Genomic DNA, 22,406 nt, shown 5'->3' on the forward strand with positions numbered 1-22,406 from the left:
TTCTCTCTGGTGGTGTGTTGTAGTGTAGCTTTTGCTTGCTTTTGTTGTGGCATGTCTGTTTACATCAGCAGCATGGCTCGCAGGGCAGGGGCAGCCAGGGGCAGCCGAGGGAGCAGCACTAGCAACAGAGGAGGAGCAGCTGGGGAAGGAGGAGAGAAATGTGAAACGGGACTGGCAGGAGCACTGCCAGGAGACACAACCGCCGGAGGTGGAACGGGAGGGATAGCTGAGGATCAAGTGGTAGAGAAAGGAGGAGGTCCAGGAAGAGCGGTGTATGGAGAAGGATGTGGTTCAACAGTAGCAGCGGGAGGAGCAGGAGGTGGACTGGGAGGAAGTGTGTGTCGGGGAGTTTGTATGTCAGTCCAGGAGCTCAGCTACTGTCTCTGTCTGCCCTGTTGTTGTACAGTGTTACTGCAGCATGGAGCCGACCCCAACATCCGCAACACCGACGGCAAGTCTGCTCTGGACCTGGCTGAACCCTCCGCCAAGGCCGTGCTCACAGGTCAGTTTCCTGTCTGTCCTTTAAACACTGCGTACACTCAGAACAGCAAATATGTGTTTCTTTCTGTCACGGTGTGTGTTCTTGTGCAGGCTGCTTGTGTGTACTGCTGTTAGTTTCTTGTGTGCCTTCCCAGCGCTCTTCTACTCCTGTCTTCACGCTAAGTGTGCCCACAACTTTCATTTCCTCTCTCTCCCAAGGTTTCAGGCAGCATCACCTTTTTTCTGCCTTATCTGTCACATTCTCATTTTACAAGGCTGCGCTGCTCTTGTGCTCAGTGTGGACTGCACACCCATTGGTTACTACATCCCATTTTCTTTGTTTTGCTTCTCTCCAAGGCTGGAGTTTGTGGTTAGCGAGGTCGTGTCTCTGCTTTCTTTGTTGTTTTCTCTTTTTTATTTTCTCCGTTGAGTCCTTTTGGCTGAGGCTGCACTCATTGATCAGTCACTCAATAAACCACTGTTGAATTGTGTTGAATTTTTTTTTTGCTCGCTTGCCTTTCTCTCTGTAGTTATCTATTTTTCCTTCTTTCCTTGCCTTTATTCACAGCATTATATCGTGAACAGCAGCAAATTGATAAGAACTTTGCACTCCAGGTCCACATGTATTAGCCGCTGCAACGCCCTAATGTGTGCGAGGATAAGCATTGATCATTTCCTACATGGCTTGATGTGAGATGTGATGATTTTTAGACTGAAATCACAAGAAACTAATAGCTAACGTTCAAATTGTTTTGACTTTTCCCTCTTTTATGTGTTAAATAATTTCCTTACAGTAAGGCAGTAGAAACAGGTTTTGACGTCCTCCAAGCAAAAGAAGGGGGAAAAAAAAAAGCTTGCAGTACATTTGTGACCAAAAAAACTTTGCTGTGAAACTCAAGCTAATTATTGGTTATTTCATTGTTATAAGCTCATAAAAGCAGCAGGACTCATTACACCTATTCAGTGGTAGAGGAACCACTGGGACATAGTTACAGCTTTTTAATGAGGAGCTTATGAAAAATATATGTCTTTAATAAATAGTTAAAACCCCTTTTTTTATTATTTTATCTCACTTTTTTTTCTTTTTCTTTTTTTTACATCTTTCCTTTCATTATCACCACTTCTTGGGTTTGCATATGTGTTATTTTGACGATCAGAGAGCGCTTGTTTCACAGCGATCACTCAGATCGCAAAGGTTGAAAGACTGCGGGTTCGTAAGGATCCGAATCAGTCGTGTTTTGGTTCGCTGTAGTCTTAAGTAAGTAGACTTTTATATTCTCTTACTTTCGCTCTCTCTGGGTATTGATGTTGACTCTAAATCAGCACCCGCTTCTGTGTTTACACTGAATTTCATCACCGTGCTGGTCCTCGCTGGTAAATGAGATGAACCTGGAGATACTACAGCGAGGAGCAGTGCGGTGTCAAAACAAGACGCTCTACAGTATATGTGATAGAAAATGTTTACCAAACATTGCAGACTTAATTAAGTGTGCGTATACTTTATGTAATGACTCGAGGAGGCTAATAATGTAAACAACAAACCGACTGAGACCTGCTTACAAATTGGGAGTATAGTAGTGCAGCTTACACTGCGCACTCGCACAGAAGCTCACAGGAAAAGATTATTTAAAAAAAGAAAAAAAAAGTTCTTCTCTGTTGCGAACTCCTTTAATTAGAATAACAAACCTCGTTAGCTGTGAGGCTGTGAGTTGCTTAGAACAAGGGATGTCAAGCAAAGATCTTGCATGTGGTATTTACAAGTAACATGAATATCGTTATTGTGTGGTTATACATGCTGATTTGGCCCGTTTGCCAGCACAGTCAGCAGTTGCAGCAGGAGCAGCAGCAGTGGCTGTGACACAGGGCTCATGGAGGTAATTAAGGCACTTAAGCTACTTCTGCCCAGAGTCATAACTCGGTCAAGTCTGAACACGTTTTTATTTATTTTTTATTTTTTTAGGCTCAAGTGTGATTTACGCTTCCATGTGATAACAATATAACTGGAATTTTTTATTTTTTTTAAAATCTGTAAATCTGCTTAAAAAATAAAAAAACAGAAGCTTGAATTATCCAGTTCGTCCGTGGCTGAACTGCAAACAGAAACTGCTCAAAGTTAATTTGCCATATTGCCAGAGTTATCGCGATGCTTGCGTTTAATCGGCACCAATTGCCCATCATCAAATTCAGTTTTATTGCATACACTGATTCAGCTCATTACTTGAGGACACTCGGGCTGCATCCAATGTATCGATGAAACAGGACAGTATTCCACCAAAATCAGAACATCTGTGCAAGGCAAAAACTGGAGCACGAACAAAAACGCTGCATGCCTCCTGACAGAGCAACACCTGGAGCTGACAAAAACTCAATGGAGAGCCACCTGAAATAGACGCAGAACAGTAATACCCGTGATTTATTTTTAACTCACTTTTTCATTTTAACGTCACATAACTCTGTTCAATTTACAATCCAGTCGCCAAAGAAGTTGGTATGCTGAAGAAAATGTAAATCACAATAGAATGCAATGGTTTGCAAGTAATAGAAATTGTATATTTGTTTTAAATAAGAGTTCAAAGGCATTTTTTTTTTTTTTAATGAAACTGACATTCATATTTTGATTTTGATGCCAGCTATGCTTATCAAGAGTTGACGTTTTTCACATAGATGTTTGTAATGGGATTTTAGCTGCATAACGGTCTAGACTCTCCCAGGTCATATCTTTAAAATTTCATGACAGCCAAGTATTTACAATGGATAAGAGGTCTGGACTGTAGGTGGGCCTTTTTAATACAGAGCTATGCTTTGTAATATGCGCAGAATTTGCTTTGGCACTGTCTTGCTGAAGAAAGGTCCTCACTAAAAAGATGTCTGGATGGAAGAAAACTGGTGTGCATTCTCTGACCGCCTTGCACCCTTTTGCCTCCAGAACTGTGTGATTTCTTCATGGCGTAGATTCTCCGTAGCTGTTGATGTTGGAAACATTCCCTTAAGAGGTTTTGATCCGTATTGACATGATGACTGTCACACAGCCATCATGTCTTTCCACTTCCTGAAGGTGCTCTAGTAGATTGATATCTGGTGACTGTGCCAGTCATTTGACTCAGTGAACTTATAATCGTGTTTTAGGAAATCAGTTTGAGATGATTTAAGCTTTGTGGCATGATGCGTTATCCGGCTGGAAGCAGCCATCAGAACATGGGTACACTTCACAGCAATACTCAATTAGGCTGTGGCATATTGAATAATGATTAGTTGGTACTAAGGGGCCTTAAGTGTGCCAAGAAACTACCACAGCAGTGCACCAACACCAGCATACTAAAACTCCAGGCAGGAAGGATCCATGCTGTTGTTTATAGCAAATTCTGACCCTATCGTCCAAAAGTGGCAGCCGAAACTAAGCCTCAACAGACCATGCAACTTTTCTTTTTCCAATCTTTTTTGAGCTTAAAGCTGAAAGCAGTCTGGCCATTCTGCTCTGGTATCAAAAAGACATTTTCACCTAGAAAAATGCCACCCATTAGATATTTTTTCTTTTTTGGACCATTCTCTGTAAACCATGGGGATGGTTGTGTGGGGAAATCCCAGTAGATCAGTAGACTCAGAGAAATACTCATACCAGCCAATCTGGCACCAATAACCATGTCATGTTCTACCCCAGTCGGATGCTTGGTTTGAACTGAAGCAGGTCGTCTTGGCCATGTCTACATGGCTAAATACATGAAGTTCCTGCCATGATTGACTGATTAGATATTTGTGTGACATGACATGGTATGTCGGAAGGTAAAACTCCTATTAGGAAGTTGCTAAACAGATACAGATCTTGCATAGAGCTCAAAACATAAATTATGATGGACTACTTGTGACTCTTTTCAGGAGAGGCAGATGTGTGTTGTGACATTTCTGTGAAAAAGTCAATAGTAAAGTATTTACAAGGACAGCTAAACCTGTCAGTTTCAAAAATAATCTGCTGACGCATTCAGGAGAAAAAAATATAGCTACCGGTGAAAATAGTTGATCACCGGCAGTCTGAGTCTCCACGCCACTGCAAGTTCCCTTCATCCTGCGGTGGTTTCCCGTGTTTTGTTTGTGACTCGGCTCAAACAAATCACCACATCTTATTTGTACCGTGAATTATGTTTTTAATGGTAGACACTAATTACCCACGCTATCATCCTGTTACATTGACTCTGCACGTCACGCCATCCTGGAAGGATTGCGCTGTTGTAATTACTGTAGGAAGTGATGCGTTTAATGGGATGCACTGACTGACAGTTTTAGTATTGAATATATGGTCTGGGTTTGGTAAAGGCTGCAGGAAAAAAAATGAGCTAGGGGAGTAATTGTGAATGTATGTACTTGTGTTTTATATTTGTAGCCTGTGACGTGCTCTACAGTGATGGTATGGTCCTTTTTCCCTCGTCCTATGTATTGTGTGTCTTAGATTTAAAGGTTCTGCTCTATTCCACTTCTCTGCCGCAGGCCAGCACAGCTTTCAGTTTCAGTCTGCAGTGATGGAAGTTTATATTGACCCATAAATTAGCTATACTGCTCTGCCACATCCAATACGGTGCTCTTAGGAATGAGAAAGTCTGTCCCCTGTTAGCTGGGGATGTGAAACGGAAAGGCAAAAAAAAATCTGTTGTTGTAATTTATTTATTTTAATGTGGGTTCAAACCGCTCACACTGTGTTGTAATTTTAAAAAGCAACTCTGTCAGATGATATTTGCGAATTAGTTTTGGGGTTTTTTTTGTTTATTGTTTGTGAAGTTCATCATGCAGTTTGTTTTCCTGATCAGGATGAACATCACAACAAGACGGGCCCGTGTGGACTGCCAGCTTTTTGTTCTGTTAATTTACTCAGGCGCTCCCCAGATGCTCTTTTTACACACACACAGCCAGGGAAATCTGCAGATTGCTGTTTCAGTCTGTTGCAAGCATCAGACACAACTACTCTCGTCACACCAGGGGGTAGACTCACATGGACAGCTTCACTTCCTACGTTTCTGACAAGTATTTGACGAATGAAGCTCTGGTGTTGTGCTTCTTGTTGGTTGCAGAAGTTCAGTTGTGTTAGACTCTTGTGCTCGACCACATGACATGTTTCACCTGTTAAAGCACGCTCTGATTGGTATGCACAGCCTGTCAGAATCAGCTCTAACAGTATCAGTTGCCCCAAAATAGGTAATTAGTTCTGATAGAGATGTAAATTCTTCAAAGGAAAGAAAAAAGCTGGAGGTAAATCTGTCCTCATTACTCTAAGATGCTTTTGTAGTATAAAAGCTTAGAGAGTAGCAAGTTAATTATATTCCTTATCAGGTTAGAAGGGAGAGCGCGCACAGATTTGCTGTGAGATTAGCCTGTTGCTAAATGGTCAGTGGCTCCTGAAGTTAATTTTAAACGGTGTTTGTTGCCTGGTTCGGCTGACTTGTTAGGCCTGATTCAAAGTCCTGCGTCATTTTGAAACATCCTGAAAAACACCAGATGGATTAGCATTTTGTGATCAAGCGAAGTAAATTTTAGTACAACCTCGAGGAACTGCTCTCTATCAGAAGGTGAATGAGAATGTGACTTTTGGGCAGCCTATTAAATCAATTATGCACAAGTTCTGATGGACAGAGTATCTCACGTTGAAATCCTTTTGAAAGTGAGCTGTGGACTTCAAGATGAACCAGGATGAACCTTTGATGATTCACAGTGGACTGTGTATCACAAGTGTCAAATAACAGGATGTGGTGAATGCTAAAACATGAGTTTTTAGCCTATATATCCTCACTCTGGTTATTCCACATGTACCTGTCCTCAGCAAAGTTTCCTCTTATTCTGGAGGATCCTGAGATGGCTCCAAGCTAGATGATATATATATAATCCTTCTAGCAGGTTCTGGTTCTACCCTGAAGTCTCCTCTGAGTGTGAAAAATCTCCAAAGGAGGCACTCTAGCTTAAACCAGCTGAACTCCTTTTAATACAAAGGAGCCAACCTCTTCACCCGATCTCTAAGGCTGAGGCGGGCCACAGAGCTCATTCTTCTAGTCTCTACCCAGAGCTCATGACCATATGTGAGGGTTGGAACGTAGATTGACTTTGTAAATCAAAAGCTCCGCAACGGCCCAGCGCAGTGCTTATATTACTGCTGTTGCTGCACCTTTCTGCCTGTCCATCTCACACTTCATTTTACCATCACTTGTCCACAAGTTCCCAAGATCATTAAAACCTTTTGGCTTTACTGCTACTCTGCCTGTCTTCATTATAAAAATAACTTAAGTGTTTTCAGTACCTCTCCAATAAGCTACTTTAGATCTACTCTGCGCTCACTGGAAAAGGGACTGACTTTTCTACTTCAATTCATTTGTGTGTTCAGTTGTAATTAACTTTTCAGACAAAGACAAAAAAGTTGCTTTAAAATATATTCAGAAAAGTACATCAGCCTAGCCCATATTAGGCTTTTTTAAGATAGTGTTTGCTGTTAGAACTGACATGTTGAAGTCGAGATGGGACTATTGCGGTTTTCTTTTTCCTCTCCATACACAAAATGTTTCTGCCCCTGTTGAGGTGTTTCCCTTCTCCTTAAAGAAAATCACTACGGTTGCTTTATTTATTGAAAAAAATGCACTGTTTATTAAATGTCTATAAATATGAGGAAATTGTTTATACTTTTGGTTAAGGTATAAGCATGTTTCCTTGACTAGGGGGCTGTTCTGCTTATATTCAGAATGACTGCAGATATTATTTATTCAGTTAAAACCAATAAAATGATTGATGACTGTTGATTATCCAGTACCTGAGTTAGGGTCTGATACCCACCCTGCCAGATCGTCCCACCATCAGCCATGTGATCAAACTCCCAAACTTTCCCTTGAGCATACTGCAAATGAGCAATTGAAAAAACCCCACACAGTAACGATGTGAAACATCTCAGCGGGGGTAACTTGGGATCACCAGGAGGCTTATTCTTTACATCCATCTTCCTTGTCATTGATGATTGATCTTTTTCTGGCCAGGCAGTAGTGATTAGGACAGTTTCTCTCCATTGCTTTCTTTCTTTACCCATCAGATACTGCACTGTTTAATGAGCTTGCAAGTACAGCCTGTACTCCATCCACCTCTCATCTGTACATCAGCCCTCCGTGTCGCTCTTTCTCTTTGACATGTCGTCTTTGTCCCTGTGCCCCCTGTTATGCCTCGTCCTTCTCGGGCTGTATACCAATCGGCCTCTTCATTTTTCTTTTTCTGACATTTGTCTTTTATTCTCTTCCTCCTCTTTACTTGAATTAGCTGACTCCACCTCATCCTCTTTAAATCTCTGACAGTAGCCTGTCCTTCGTAGGTGATAGTGTGCCACACACTTAACGCCACACTGGGGAAGGTAGTGATTGGAGACGGTAGCATGGATCAGAATCGTTCCAACCATCTCTAGTGAACTTGTGACCTTGTGCACAAGTGACCACTCACAGTCAGCTGCTGACTTCAAAGTGATGTTGATGCATCCAAACGGTTGGGGGTAATTTTAGAAATCACATCTATTGGGTTTGTGATACTTAAGGACGGGAATCGATAAGAATTTAGCGATTCTGAATCCATTATCGGTATCACTTACTGATTCGATTCCTTATCAGTGTCCTTATTGAGTCTCATTGAGGTCTCACTAGCTCTGCTTTGGGAGTCACCCATACCTCTAAGAAAGCATATCAAAGATAAAACATGCAGAAAATTAATTGCATGCTGTGTTTTCAAATGTTTGTGCATGTTCCCTCTTTGCTGTGATCAGCGTTGGGGTCATTACTCAAAAAAATTGATGAATTACAAGTATTAACAGAACACTTTTCTTAAAAGTAATGCAGTATGTTGTTAAATTACTCCGAGGAGAAAGTAATTTGTTGCACTACTTATTACATTACGTTTGCATGTCTCTGTGAAATTATGTGAAAAGCATTGTCTCACAATTACCTTTTAAGAATATAAACCTATAGGCTACAGTCCCACACACCAACACAAATCCTTATCCTAATGAGAACACACAGATTATCTTAGTATTTAGATATGAACACAAAGCTGACAAAAAAGAAAAGATGAAAACCAGCACAAAAAACAATCACGACAGTGATTCTACTTTAGAAACATTAAACTGGGTAGCAACGGAGGCTGCAGCCCGACTACTCAGTTTGTTAACTGTAAGTTCAGGTTCTGGCTGCTGGGCTGGGGTCAGCATTCACTCAGCTTTAACATCACTCTAGGTTCTTGGCTAGCTTAGCATTACCATGAGCTAGCATGCTTGCAGAGAGCTGAAGTTGTCTTAGCAGCAAAATACAGTTTTATCTGTTCTGGACGGAGATTGCACTTTGTCATTGTGCTCTCGTCTCTTTGTGCAATAATAATAAAAGTAATTTCCATATCCACACAGCTATTTTTCTCGTTTGGCACACGAAATGAAATCGGCTAATTGTAGCAAAGGTGTAAAGGGAACAGATGAGTGGGATCGATAGGAATTGCAAGGATTTGAACTACTGGGAACTAATTGAGAACTGGTTCTCTCCAAGAACCGGTTCTCAACTCCCACCCTAGTGATACTAAAATGATTAACTGTCTGAATTTCCAAATCAGACGCCAGTTATTTGCAAGCCTTTGCTGATCATTCGATTGTAGTCAGTCTGAGATGGCTCATGATTGTTTGGGAGCAGGTGCGAGGCAGTTGCTTTGCGATCAAAACTGGTCACCCAGAGGTTGAGGGTGTTGCATGCTCAACCTCTGCAGTCCTATTTTTACTCTAATGTGAGTGAACCATGAGATCAGCTGCTGCTGCATCACAGACCTCGACCAGCCCTCCCCAAATAGCACTTCAGTTCAGGTCCTCATTGACAAAACATGAACATGAACTAATCATCAGTAGTGAGGCTGTTTGCACACTATCTGACATATCCTTTACAGACAAGGATACAGTTGGTTCAGGTAATTTCCATCCTGCTTTCGCGCCGTTTTGTTGTTGGGATTATGCTTTTGATTTTTTTCTGCATCTTTGTGATCAGCTCTCATGTCTTGAAGTAGGAAAGAAACTGTTCTAATATGTTTACTTATATGTTTGAAATATTGATTTAAAAAGGAAAACAAAACACTTATTTAAAAAGAGAAGCTTTATATTGTAGATACTTTTATTTCCACTAGGTGATAGATGAGTGACAGGTGTGTGGGTTGAACTTTGAGCCACTGAGGCGAAGGAGAACATGAGAAACATTGCATTTGTTAGTATTGAGAAATTTAATAGAAGTAACAACACAGCATGGTAACTGAAAAATTTAGCATATTTATTCCCCCATTTGTGCCAATGCTAGTAAATAAATAAATAAATGAAATTGCAAAGGATTATGTTAAAATATTTACTGTTACAATAGGTGTAAATGATTTCAACTTGTTACGATTCCATCTTTGACAATTTGGTAAATATGAAATTGATCTGACAATTGATAAATATCAGCTTCTGCCATTGTTAATCGTCACGTCACTGTCAATGATCAGTAAGGCTAATATTCACCAATTTGGCAGTTTTCTGGTCTGGAGCATTCATTTTGTGTTAAAACAATGTCAAGCCACCCATCAATCTCTAAACTATCTATCTAAATTTAAAATCTATAATCATACAGTGTAGAAATATTATTCACAAGTGAAACACATTTATGACATCACAGTGGACATTGCAATTCACCACAAGGTAAAATTGTAAATGCTTAGAGAAACTGAAGAGATGCATCTCAGATTTAACAAGCCTCAGTTTGCATGTTAAAGGTTAACATTTATGAAAATACCATCTGAAAAGTGCTGAAAAGGTATGACTTGTTTGGGCAGATTTCAAATGGAAAAACATGAAGCATGGCTCTGGTTTGCAAAGTTGGTGAAAACCAAACAAGGATACCAGGACCTTAAAAGAGCCTTGTGTGAATGAATGCCTACAAATCTCAAAAAACTGAAAGTGATATAAATAATGTATACTTTGTAAAGGTGGTTCTACAAGCTTCTGTATCTTGGGGTGTACTATTTTTCACAACTGTATATTTTTGAAAATAATTTCTGAAAATAATTAGAATTTTCAGAGCAACAAGATTGTCTGGTCATTTGTACTTGAAAGGTTGGAGTCGTAATTTCAGGTTTCCACAATATGCTGTACATCAAACCCTGCCATCTAAAAGTGATAATGTGGGGGTACAGAGGGCTTTAAATGATGTGCTTTTTGATTTGTCCCCTTTTTCCCTCCAACAAAGACGGTTTCTCTACTTTTGTCTGGATCTCTGGAGTTAAATAACCTTTCTCATTAAAAGTGCTTTATTAGGCTGTTGCAAAACACTTCCACGTCTTAAAAAGCCACTTGTGATGTAGAAGTTTGAAATGTCAGTCTGGGAGCATATAGCAAGGACAGTTTCAGAGAAAATAATAATTATTCCCCTTTGCGTGCATTATGGCTGCATAATAAAAAGGAGAGAGAAACGTTGGAAGGAATAAATGGAGACTGAAGAGAGACGAGAACAGAGAGAGTCCATTAGCTGCTATTAATTACCGCTGATTGGTATTCACAGACTTACTACTTCTGAACCTCCGAGAGATCAATTCTCTACTCTAGACCTCAGTCGGCACACACAAGTAAGAACAAGTAAAAACACACTTGCCTGTTCCTTTGACCTCTCTTATTTTAACTCTAATATGACTAATGTTTGCATACAAACCCCTCCCCCCTGTCGAGTGGCAGCATTTATTCCAGCATAAAGTTACTGAAGTGACACATCTAAGTGAAGTAACACATTTTTTTTTCTCCCTATGTTAAAGAACAGATGTGCGCTTTCTTTTTTTACGCTGCACTGTCACTTTGCTGTGTGCTTCAGGTTAAGTGCCCAGACAGCAGAGTAGCCATTTTGGGGAAAATTAGGTTTCAGATTATACAAGCTGTCCTTGTTTTTACAAAGTGTTTTATTTATTTTTTTTCTTGCCTTATTCATAGGAAAATATTGAATCCCCTCCTTTTAATTGCCTTTCTGCGCTCATGACCTTGTCTGGGATGTGCCCAGCATGATCAGACGTGTTTCATATTTACATATTAGTGTGTGGGTGTAATGGAAAAAGCTAAAGTGTTAAATGAATGAAATTACTGCAGGTAATCTGAAGGAATGTGAACAAGTGGGCATTAGTTTCTATCTTGCTGACTTTCATGGTAAAGCTGCATTCACGCTGAATAAAACATGACAGCTTTCTCGCTTGCTGTCACATCTGTGCAGGAAAATTTCAATGTGAGCATTAGTGTATCAAGTACGATGCCTTTAAAAATGTGCGATCGTAACTTCAAACACGTAGCTTTTTGGTCTTTTCATGGATTTGATCAGGAGGAATAGACTGTAAATAACCGGGACGGGTTTCTTTGTTTTTTCTCTTTGATGCAAACGTCTAAATAGGCAACATACACACTTCCTGTTGTTCAGTATGGGTCAGAAAATCCAAGACAATGTCAGTGTGACCTTTTACTCTACTGCACTGCTGCCAGTAGACAGGAGTGAAGATCCAGGAGGAACAGGAGTTGGTTAGACAGTCTTTGAATAAGAGGCCTGAACTTGAAGTTTATTTTTATTAAATCCATATACTGGCAGAGACCAGAAGAAAACATTTCAAAGTGGGTAAATTGATAAATGATAAATGTGCCTCATTTTTTTCCCATTATCTTTCTCCGATGAATCGTATTACTTTTACTTGAGCCATGACCCAGTTTCTCCACAGCAAGTTGTCTGAAGCAATTTTGAACATTTTTCAGCTTGATTTTACCAAGTCAGATAAACAAAGCATCAGTCTTACTTTAGTAACTTGAGTATTTAAAGTTGGGCTCGCAGTTGAAGCTGAAGCTGAGGACTCAAACTAACGTGAACTGAACTTTTTACCCTAAACGAGTTCAAGACCGGATTTTTATTGTCATATCATATTCGCACGATATATTGATACTTTACTATACCTTTTTATAGAAACAGTTTGATGTTGAGTGACATTAAGTCTTCCTTCAGTAAAGCTGTACCAGTGTTTGCATCATCTGTCACTGCACTCTCTACGAGCACAACCCCGCCCCTACTTTACCTCTCCCTATTCATCTCTGATCCACAAAGTTCTCCTGTAGTGTTGAAAGAGACATGGCACCGTTTGAACTGTGCAATAAAACAGAACGTAACCATTGCATGTGTAGCAACAGTTGACTAAGTTTGTTCAATTGTGGAAGCAAGATGGCAACAAAGAAGAAATTGCTCTTTTCAAACACGCAAAACTCAAATTGCTGGTCTATCACTGTCTGAATTTGAAATCGTCAGGTCATACCAACCCTTTATAGCACAAAAGTCACACAATAAGTAATTGAGGCATTTGTAGCCAAGCAGCCGCTGTGTAGTTTGAGGTAAAAATACATCCATCCATTGTCCTGTTTCATGACCTAATTTGGGCTGAGCTTTAGCTATCAGATAGATGGCCAGATAGATTTGACTCTATAATACTTTGGTATCCAGAAGAGTTCTTGATAGATACCCAGGTACTGTGGGTGCAAAACAGGCACAAATCATCACCCCCTGCACCACCGTGCTTGACAGTTGGTGTAAGTTCAGCTTTTATAGAGGCGTTCACACTTATTGATCATCAGATAATCAAGTGCATTTGATTAGCAGCATCTGGCTGCTATTTACCCCCCTTAATTCCTATGGAAGCTGAAGGGGTTTTCAGTAGTTTTCGCTGGACTGCATAGTCTTGAAAACTGTTTACATGACCATGTTTCTTAGCTTCTGACAGTGTGTCTAATGCTGTCAACTGCAATTGTATTGTATCTCATGAAATTGCAATTTAAAGAAACTGAAATGTCCCCAACTGAGTGAAAACGTTTAACCCAGTGAAATCATCCAACATCTGAATGAAATCTGCAGAATTGTCTAAAGTTTCCTGAAGAGTCCATTGGCCCCTTAGTGAGAAACCAGCAGTTAAGTTTGTGTCTGACCATTCAGCCAGAAAGTATAGAAATATGATTTCTGGTCCATATAATCCAGCTCTACATATTCCTACATTATTATACTTTAAACCAGTGTGACTGAGGCTTGGTTCTGATACAATGCAAAAGACTCCAAGGCCTTCTTGGATTGAACAAATGGAGAATCAAATCATTTTGAAGTTTCTTTTGGTCAGTAAAAAAAAAAACTTGTCATAGGTGGCTTTTCATCCCTGGGAAGGGGTTACAGGCCATGGTAAAAGCCCGCCACTGACAAAGAAACTGGCTGCAAGGCTATGCGGGATATATGAGAGGGACAGAAAAAAACGAATCCACCGAGAATAAAATGGCTTTGAGTCGTTTTTGCACGGTATCCCTGTCGTCGTGTCAGAGCTGGAACTGGTACTAATCTAATTTTTTTCGCTGCAAGACCAGTTTTTATCCCTTGGAATCAATTAGAGCTTGTGTCCATCCTGCCCTGCTTTTTTAAGTCGGCAGTGCTCAGCAGAAGCTTTGGGGAAGCATTCGTCCCTGCTCCTGCTGTTACTGTGTGACTGCGGAAGAAAATGCATTGTGTATTTCAACAGAAGCTGTGTATGTGTCTTGCTGGGAGCTGAGGGTGTGCTGTCAGCAAACATTTATACTCTGTTGTAAATAAAGTTAAAAAGAAACCTAGGAATGGTCCACGGTGGGTAGGCAGCACTAACATAGCAGAAAATTATCCAAAGCGCTCTCACCAGGGCTGGCGGAAAATGATGAGAAAGCAAAGGAGTTGGGCTGTGAGATGGAGAGAATGGCAGTGAATGAAGGGGAGAAAAACACAGTATATGTTGTAGATAGAAAAGCAGTGGATAAATGTAGGAAGGGGAAACAAATATGAGTAAAGCACAAGAGAGAAGAAAAGAAGAAGATGAAGATGCTTTCCGGGTGAGGGTGACAGACGAACAGAGAGATGAATTGATGTGACTTAAGTGAATGCAGAGGGACTGGAGAAGTGTGCGTTGTGTTAACGGCCTAATCATGAAGACAAAGAACTGCTGTGGCTGCTCTGTAAGCTTTGTCCTGCTAATGCACAAAGAAGCAAAGCCAAGCTTGCACCTGTGTGCACCTTCTGAGTGTGTACGTGAGAAAAAGAATTCCTGTGGCATGAGGGCAAAGTGTCTTGCTTTCCTACCCTCGTTATCAGTGACATGCTCATTGATTCCAATGATGTGTACTGTTCGATTGATGCCAGTGATGAATGGGCCTCAACCTTATTTACCCTCAGACTTTCTGTCTGAGGAAAGCAAACTTTAGGAGCACAACATGATTCCTTTTTGCTGTCTTCAAACCTTAAGAAGATTAAAACAAAAAACAAAAAAACAAAACAAAACAATAAAATTACCTCATAAAAGAGGAAAAGCAAAGAGACAGTATTTTTATGCTTTATATTGTGTGTATGTGTGTGGGAGAGAGATAGGGAGAGATGCGCGTTCAAGGTTCACTCACCCCATTTGGGCCATTTTCCTACACTGAAATTGCCTTGTTTTCCACATGGCTGCACAGCTCCACAACACTGAGTAAGTTAGTGGAATGCAGCCGGCCACTCAGCAAGAGTAGACTGACAGAATTCGGTTAATGAACTAAAAAATAAAATAAAATAAGAAAAGTGTGTCCACACCAATCTGTTTCTCCTTGATTTATCAATCTTTTGCAGAAGCCCTAAACGGATATGTGAACTCAAACAAGTGTTGCTACTTAGACAACATCTCACTACCTCGTTTTATCCTCCAGGAGTTGTATTTTTTCACAAGTTTACAAGTCATTTCTTTTAATAATTTAGGAACACTAATAAAAAAAATGTGTTTTTTTTTAACCTCAGGAAGGAACCTGTTGAAATATTTTGTAGAAAGGTTGTCTGGAGAAAAAAAAATTACTAATTAAAATTACAACTACATCTGTTAAACATGCCAGTAATATATTTTAGTAATGAACAGTGCTGAGCAGTCTGGGCCAGCTTGTGATGTCAGACTGATAAGGATCAGGTGCAGAAGAATGAGCTGACGGCATTCTGCTGTGTTTCCTCTGGGTTGTTGCGTGACTCTTGTTTGCGTGCCTCATTCACGGAATCTGCATTATGATCTAATCTATCTATATTCATTCGTCCTGAGCAAACTTTGTTGTTTACAGTTTTGTGCCTGTGCAGGAGGACGGTCCATGCTCGGGCCTCATTCTTGTCCTTTTATATCTTTTCAAAAGGCGGTGGAGAGAGTCCATGCTGAGGTGTTGCGGCTTTTTTAGTCAGGCTTATATTAACCGAAATGATCAAAATTTAGCTGCCTCTGAAAATAAGTTAGAAAGAGTCTATAATCGTCATTCAGCGGAGGGGTCCTTGAGCAATATTCCACTGACTGCCTTCCACCTTTTTGGATGTTACGTTTAAAAGAAAGGTTATAGGGCAGAAAAAAGCCAGCTCACTAGAGAGGCAGCTGAATATATAGCTCACTATATAGTCACAAAGAACTTACCGATCAAAGACATGTTATTATTTAATAAATGCTTTAAGAATTGAAGTGTCCTTTGATAAACTTGATGTACATATTTCCTGTGTAGACTCTTCTGTAGGCCATTCTTTTCTATGGTTTTATTTTTTGAGCTGTTGTGCAGTTACAGTTGCCACATGAGTACGTATTATGCATCAAACCATAATCTATATATATGAAGGCAATGCAGGGTGGTGTGACCTATCATTAATGTGTAATTGGCCACTTGTGGAACAAATGGAACCGATGCAGCACACATTTGCTAATACCTGTGCTTATTTTTAGTCTGCTCAAAGTATTTTTGATTTCTTTGTCTTCTATCTAACGTGTTGCTATCTGTGTATCATAAAACATACCTAACTAAATAAAGATAAACATACACTGATCACCCACAACATTAGGACACTATTTTAGTGGTTTTACTTTTGTCTGTCCCCCTTGTACATATAGAATAGCTCTGACCTGCTGTGGCATGAACAAAAGACTGCTGGGAGGTCTCCCTAGTTGTTTAACAATGATGTTTGTTGCCAGACATAACAGTTGAGAATGCCAGGACTCTCATTCAGTGGCTGATCGGTGGGTTTTTAAATCTGCTACAGAACATTTCCTGCTGTTGTAGGAACAGTTATGTGAAAACCAAAATGAACACACCTTTGTTCACCAGAGTGATTGCAATAATCCCAGAATAACCTCAGTTAAAAGCACAGTTTATATAAGATGATCTAGCGTTGCCCACTCAAGGTCACAGGCAGACGCACGGCGATTTTCTGTCAAGATGAATTACGCCCGGGTTTATAGAGGTGTACACCAGCTAATACATCGAGATTCTCACTTTTACAAAACTCAGCGTAATAAAAGATGGTGAAGTGGGCGGCCAACAAACACAATTAATCTAGAGCGGCTCTCTTTGGTGCACAACGCGAAGCGATTAATCACACAGTGTAAGAGGCAAGTGTGTATGAAGAAAGCCGAGGCAGCCAGCAAAGTGCCCAAAAAAACATTCTTAGAAATTTCCGTTCATTTTTTTTGTTTGTTTTTTTGTTTTTTGATTGGTCTCAGAGTACACAGATCCACTTAAAGTGCGACCTTGCCGAGGATATAAGTGGATCGCTCGGCTCCTGACTCAAGCCTGTGTTGTTGTGGGGCAGCAGATAACTGCTTCTACAGTAAATGATATTTGATTTGAACACACTGACACACACAAGCAGACAGCTGGGCGCTGAAGCGACTCATGGTCCAGTCAGCATAGTCTGTGCTCATACAGCCATTTACTTTACACACCTAGCATACAGGGTCTTTGCTAGATGGGCAAGATATATATATGTATTATATATAGTATTGTGACTGTTTGACATTGACTTGTATGACCCTGGACAGACACACAAACACACACACGCACAAGTGCATATACAGACATTCACACAAATGCGCATATGCAAAAAAAAGAGAGCCTGCTTTCAAGCACACAACAATTGGAATTCAAATGGTGATCGCTGGTGTCTACTGCACTCTGCCAAGGCACTGTCTGGCACACACACACACACAGGCACACACACACACAGACACACACATAATATCATCATTCAGGAGGCAGCTAGCCTGTCCTGAGCTTTAACATGTCCTTGTCTCTTCTGTTTGGAGTCAGCAGGATTGTCGACAACACACACACACACACACACACACACACACACACACACACACACACACACACACACACACACACACTCTTTCTCTCAGATGTTTTCATACATACTAAAGCACATCCTCCTCTTATATCACATAGTTGCCTGTCAGTTATTACTCGAAAATACGTCCAAGCATCCAAACACCACGCTGTAATCTGAAGGAATATTCAGATTGTGACATTTTAAGTATTTTGCTGTCCCACTGACTCACTAGCACTTACCATGAGTGAGCAGTCGTGGTCCATTTTAAAAGCAGCCATCTGTTCATGTCCTATGCTGCTCTTTTTTTTCTTTTTTCATCCCAGTCGTGTTATTTTACCCTCCCAGAAAGGGGATGTTCAATCGCTCAACATGTTTGCATCTTTATAATTGATTAGAGAAGCATTCCAGTAGCTTCGCTTGTAGTAAAATTTGTGTTTTATTGATGAGTGATTTGATTGAGTGATTTGAGCCACTGTGATATACTTTTCTGGTCTTATATGAACTTCATTAACATCAAATTTTAATGTTTAGGATATCTTTCCTTTTATTAGTTGTGGCAGAACTTAAAATACCTCAAGTATCTGACCTTGTTTACCACTCCTGTGAAGTGGTCCCTCTGAGACCACTACCAGGCAGCGTTAATGGACAGGTGTTGTGCAGGTTGTGCTCTTTATTCAGCAGAGTCCTTATCTGTAATGAATTTGCTTTACTGTCTGTCGTTGGACAAAGCTTGATGTATTGATTTTCTGGTGCACTGACTTTTGGTCTGCCAGATCCCGCTTTGTGTACACCGGATTAATTGTATCCAAAGCGTTTTAAAGTGCCACACATGTCCCCTCTAAAAATATTCAGTCCAGCAACAGTTTAATGCTGAGAAAAGCCCTCAATACCCTTTAATTTTTTGTTTTCTTTTCCTTTATCTATCACAGTGCTAAAATTAAGCTATTTTCTGCATTTTACTTGAACAAGCCTCTGAAATCTGAATAAACTCCACTTGAGTGCCATCTGAATGCTGCTTCAGTGGAAGGAAACGGCTAAAGGAAGTCTGACCTCTTGTTCAAAGGACTTACCATTTGTCACTGTCCCAAATTGTCTTAAATTCACATGCTGACCTCAAAGTACTGCAAAATATGGCTTTCTTATTCTATAATTTTTTTTAAAATGTATTTTTATTTTAAATGATTTTAAAACCATGAAACTTCCCGAGGACTTCCAAGTTTAAAATAGGTGGACTTTCTTGCCCACTTCTTTCAGTGGAAGAATGATATGAAAGCTGACCACCATCAAAAAGGAGTATGTGTCATTAGTCATGTTTTGAAGTGGTGCCTGAAGCCTAGAAGCAAAAAGGGAGCAGAACTAATAGCGAACCTTTTGTTGTCCTTACTTGATATCTGTGTGTGAGAGATGCTAATTAAAACTGCTGAGCCGCAGTTAGTTTAAATCACTATAGCTTTCAAAGCAGCTTTGAATCATCCTGTGGTTGAACGAGAAAGTGTATCTCATTTTGTCTGCATTTCAGCTGCTTTATTCCTGCACTGTGTGTGACAGCACGCTCAGCTAAACATAACCACACTGAATGTGTTTGGATTCAGGTGTCAGTTTGGCTTAAATTGAATTAGGAGGCTGAGTCACTCCCTTCCTGTCACTAGTCATAACTCCAAATGTTGTTTTTATTTGAGACTTTTAAGTGAAAATAGCCGAGCGTTTTAATGCAAAATGCAAGCCTCAGAGGTGAAAATGGTGGGAGTTGAATCAGTTATGTTTTTTTCTAATTATTATTATTTGCTTAAAAAAACCCCACTGCAACACAGAGAGGTTAATGTCACTGGTGACCTCACCCACTGACACCCACTCATGAATATCAAAAAGCCTTGAGGCTTAAAAGCTTGATTTTAACTCAGTAAAGTTCAAAGTGCCATAACCCTTTGAACTCTGAAAGAAGTTTAAAATGTGACAAATTTATATGACAAGCAAAAGAAAAGGAAAAGCAAAATGCATTTATGTATTCACAGACAAGTGTTACAAAGGGCAAAGGCAATGAAATAATGGAAACAATACAAAATTAACAGCTAGAAAAGTGAGAACACTGGAATATCAAAGCAGAGGAGAATTTATTGGATAAGAACTGCAATAACAACAGGATATACACTCACCTGCCACTTTATTAGGTCCACCTCGCTAGTGTTTTTGCCTCCAGAAATGCCTAAATTCTTCTTGGCCTAGTTTCAACAAGCTGCTAGAAACATTCCTCAGAGATGGTGGTGTCACACAGCTTCTGCAGATTTGATATGGAAGACGATCTATTTCACCACATAGATTGAGATCTGGTGACTGTGGAGGCCATTTGAGTCATTGTCATGTTCAACCAACCTGAGATGATTTAAGCAGGCATCAGGAGACCAGTAGCAGCGTGAACTGTTATAATGCAGGACGGATCCAAGCTTTTGCGTTTACACCAAATTCTGACCCAGCCATGCAAATATTGCCGCAGTTTAGTTTTGTTGAAGGTGTGTAACTTGTAATGTCAGTTTCCTGTTTTAGCTGACAGTGATGTGGTTGTGGTCTTCATAACTTGATTGTAACAAGTTGTTATTTGAGTTACCTTTGCCTTCCATTCAGGTCGATGCAGGAAAATCCTGGTATATCCTAGTATTAGTACTAGCATGCCACGTCAGTCTTTCTTGCTCATTGTGATCCTTGGTTTGAACTTCAGCAGGTCATCTTGACCATGAAAATATAGCAATAATAAAGAATTAAAAATGCTCAAAAATCAAATCAAATCTGGTACACCCATTGCCCCAAAATTAAAAGTTAAGCTGACTTTTAAGCAAATCCACATGGGCAGATCTGAGGGAAGCAGACAGAGAAATTCAAAGGTCATATACCACAGTCTGAAAGGTTTGATCACCCCAGGTACTTTTGCTTTTGTTTGGGACAGTGTACTTCACCTTAATCTGCAAGATGACGATTGAATGTGAAGGAGATGGGCAAGTGTGTAGAAGACAAGTCCCCTAGCAAAAAAACTCCATCCGTTAATGGAGTCTAATAAGAAAAAAAATACAAAAGTTGTGTGTGATGTTTATCACTAATCAGCTTTAAACTAAAAGTTCAATAATATAAATAATAGTAATAAAAATGATGATTAGAATAACATTATGCACCTGGGTTCAGGGATTGTGACTGTCAGGTGTGTAATAGAAGAATGAATCTGTCTCCGAACATAAATTGGTTCTGTACTACATCTTCTAATTTGGTTTCCCGATCTCTCTCTACATGTGTCTCCTTTCTCTTTGTATTCATATTTTTCTATTGTCCTTCCTGTCTGTGCCCCTCTCTGCCTCCCCCACCACCCGCTTCTTCTTCCTCTCACTGTTCCGCCTTAGCCCCCCTAACACCAATTATACTGTGTCAAATCCATGCATGTCAGTTTCCAGATCCCTAATCATCCCTTCTCTCTTTCATCTGCAAATCCTTTGTTCCTCCCTCCTCCCTCTTTTCCCTTCTCTGTAACCTTTCTTCTTTGCTCCTCGGCCTATACCCCACCCCTCCGTCTGCTCCATGTACACACAGCAAATCCTCCTCATCCTTTTTCCGGTTATCTCTATCACAGTTACCTCTCCATCTTCTTTTGATTATTTATTAATTTCCCATTTAAATTTTATACACTTTTCCTTTCTCTGTAGTCTCACTCAGAGAGGAACTTTGTTGGGTACATTCGTGTGAATATGGTCTCATGTTTGAATAAGTTCCCATGTCACTTTTCATTAGAAGTCACAAAGACTTTGGTGTTTTACTGGGCAGGCTCTACTTAGAAATGTCAATTTTCTATAGATGTTCTTGTTTACAATCCTGTCTTTCTGCAATATTTAAAGTTAATCAAGTGGAACATGTTCATTTTCTCTTTTTTACCACATTTTACTAATGAAACTGGACTGCTAATAAGCTTCTGCTTTTTATCTACCAAAGCTTTTTATAGAATAAAGATTAAAAGTGGACTTCTTTTAACATGCTGCAGCAACAGACCAAACCAAGCCAGTGGAAAAAAGAATGAACCCAAAAACTTTCCTTTCAAGCTGCATACTTTATCTCATGATACAGTAACTTAAGCATCCTCTGTCAGTGTATGTGCTTAATATGTTAATATCCTAATTTTTTTGAGCCCATTTTGGTTTTAGCTTCAGTTTCCTGTTCCCTTTCAGTTGATTCCCTCTTTACGACACATAAGTATGGGATATGGTGCCCCCTCTATTCACACCTTCAGGCAGATGACCTGTGATGACATGTGCAGGGACCCACCTGCACACCTGGTCATCACAGTCATCCCTCAGTTCTTATGATTTTTACCTCACTAAGAATACTTCTGCTCTGTTGGGCTAGCTAGCTGTTGCTAATTAGCTCCGTTGTCTGCTGGCTTGAAGTTAGCTTAACTGCCCCTGTTGGTGTTACCCTCCACTGTGCAGTTGGTGTGTAGACTGCCTGTGGAACGCTAATTTTGAGTTTTCCTGTGCAGTGTTTTTCTCTGCATTTTGGAATGGATACCAGCAAAGCAAAACACTTCTGTTCGCCCTGGTCCTCAGGGGTGTGGTTTCTCTTTGCACTACAGCGATCAGCGCAATGCATTCCCAGTCTGCCTGGGGATTGTTCACGTTAGGAGCTAAGCCTGTGTGTTTTGTCGCTAGCTCTGGCGCTTGACCCTGGAAAGACAGCTGAAGTTTGTAGAAAAAGTACTGGGACGGACAGCTGTCGCACGGCACTACC

General features: G+C 40.2%; 1 protein-coding gene across 3 annotated transcripts in view; it reads left to right on the forward strand.

Moving 5' to 3' along the window:
• The window catches only part of LOC100711647 (tankyrase-1), a 105,953-nt gene that overhangs the window by 11,638 nt on the left and 71,909 nt on the right, over positions 1–22,406 (forward strand). For 2 of the 3 annotated variants that reach the window (XR_266090.4, XM_005451397.4), the window contains exon 4: positions 407–502. The exons of the other annotated variant lie outside the window; for it this stretch is intronic. Coding sequence is in view for 1 of the 2 variants with exons in the window: in XM_005451397.4 (XP_005451454.1) it covers positions 407–502 (96 nt within the window). In the remaining variant the exon portion in view is untranslated. The remainder of the gene's footprint in view (positions 1–406; positions 503–22,406) is intronic. 3 annotated transcript variants of the gene reach the window in all.

The sequence above is a fragment of the Oreochromis niloticus genome, linkage group LG7 (assembly GCF_001858045.2).
Source record: "Oreochromis niloticus isolate F11D_XX linkage group LG7, O_niloticus_UMD_NMBU, whole genome shotgun sequence".
NCBI classification, from domain to species: Eukaryota; Metazoa; Chordata; class Actinopteri; order Cichliformes; family Cichlidae; genus Oreochromis; species Oreochromis niloticus.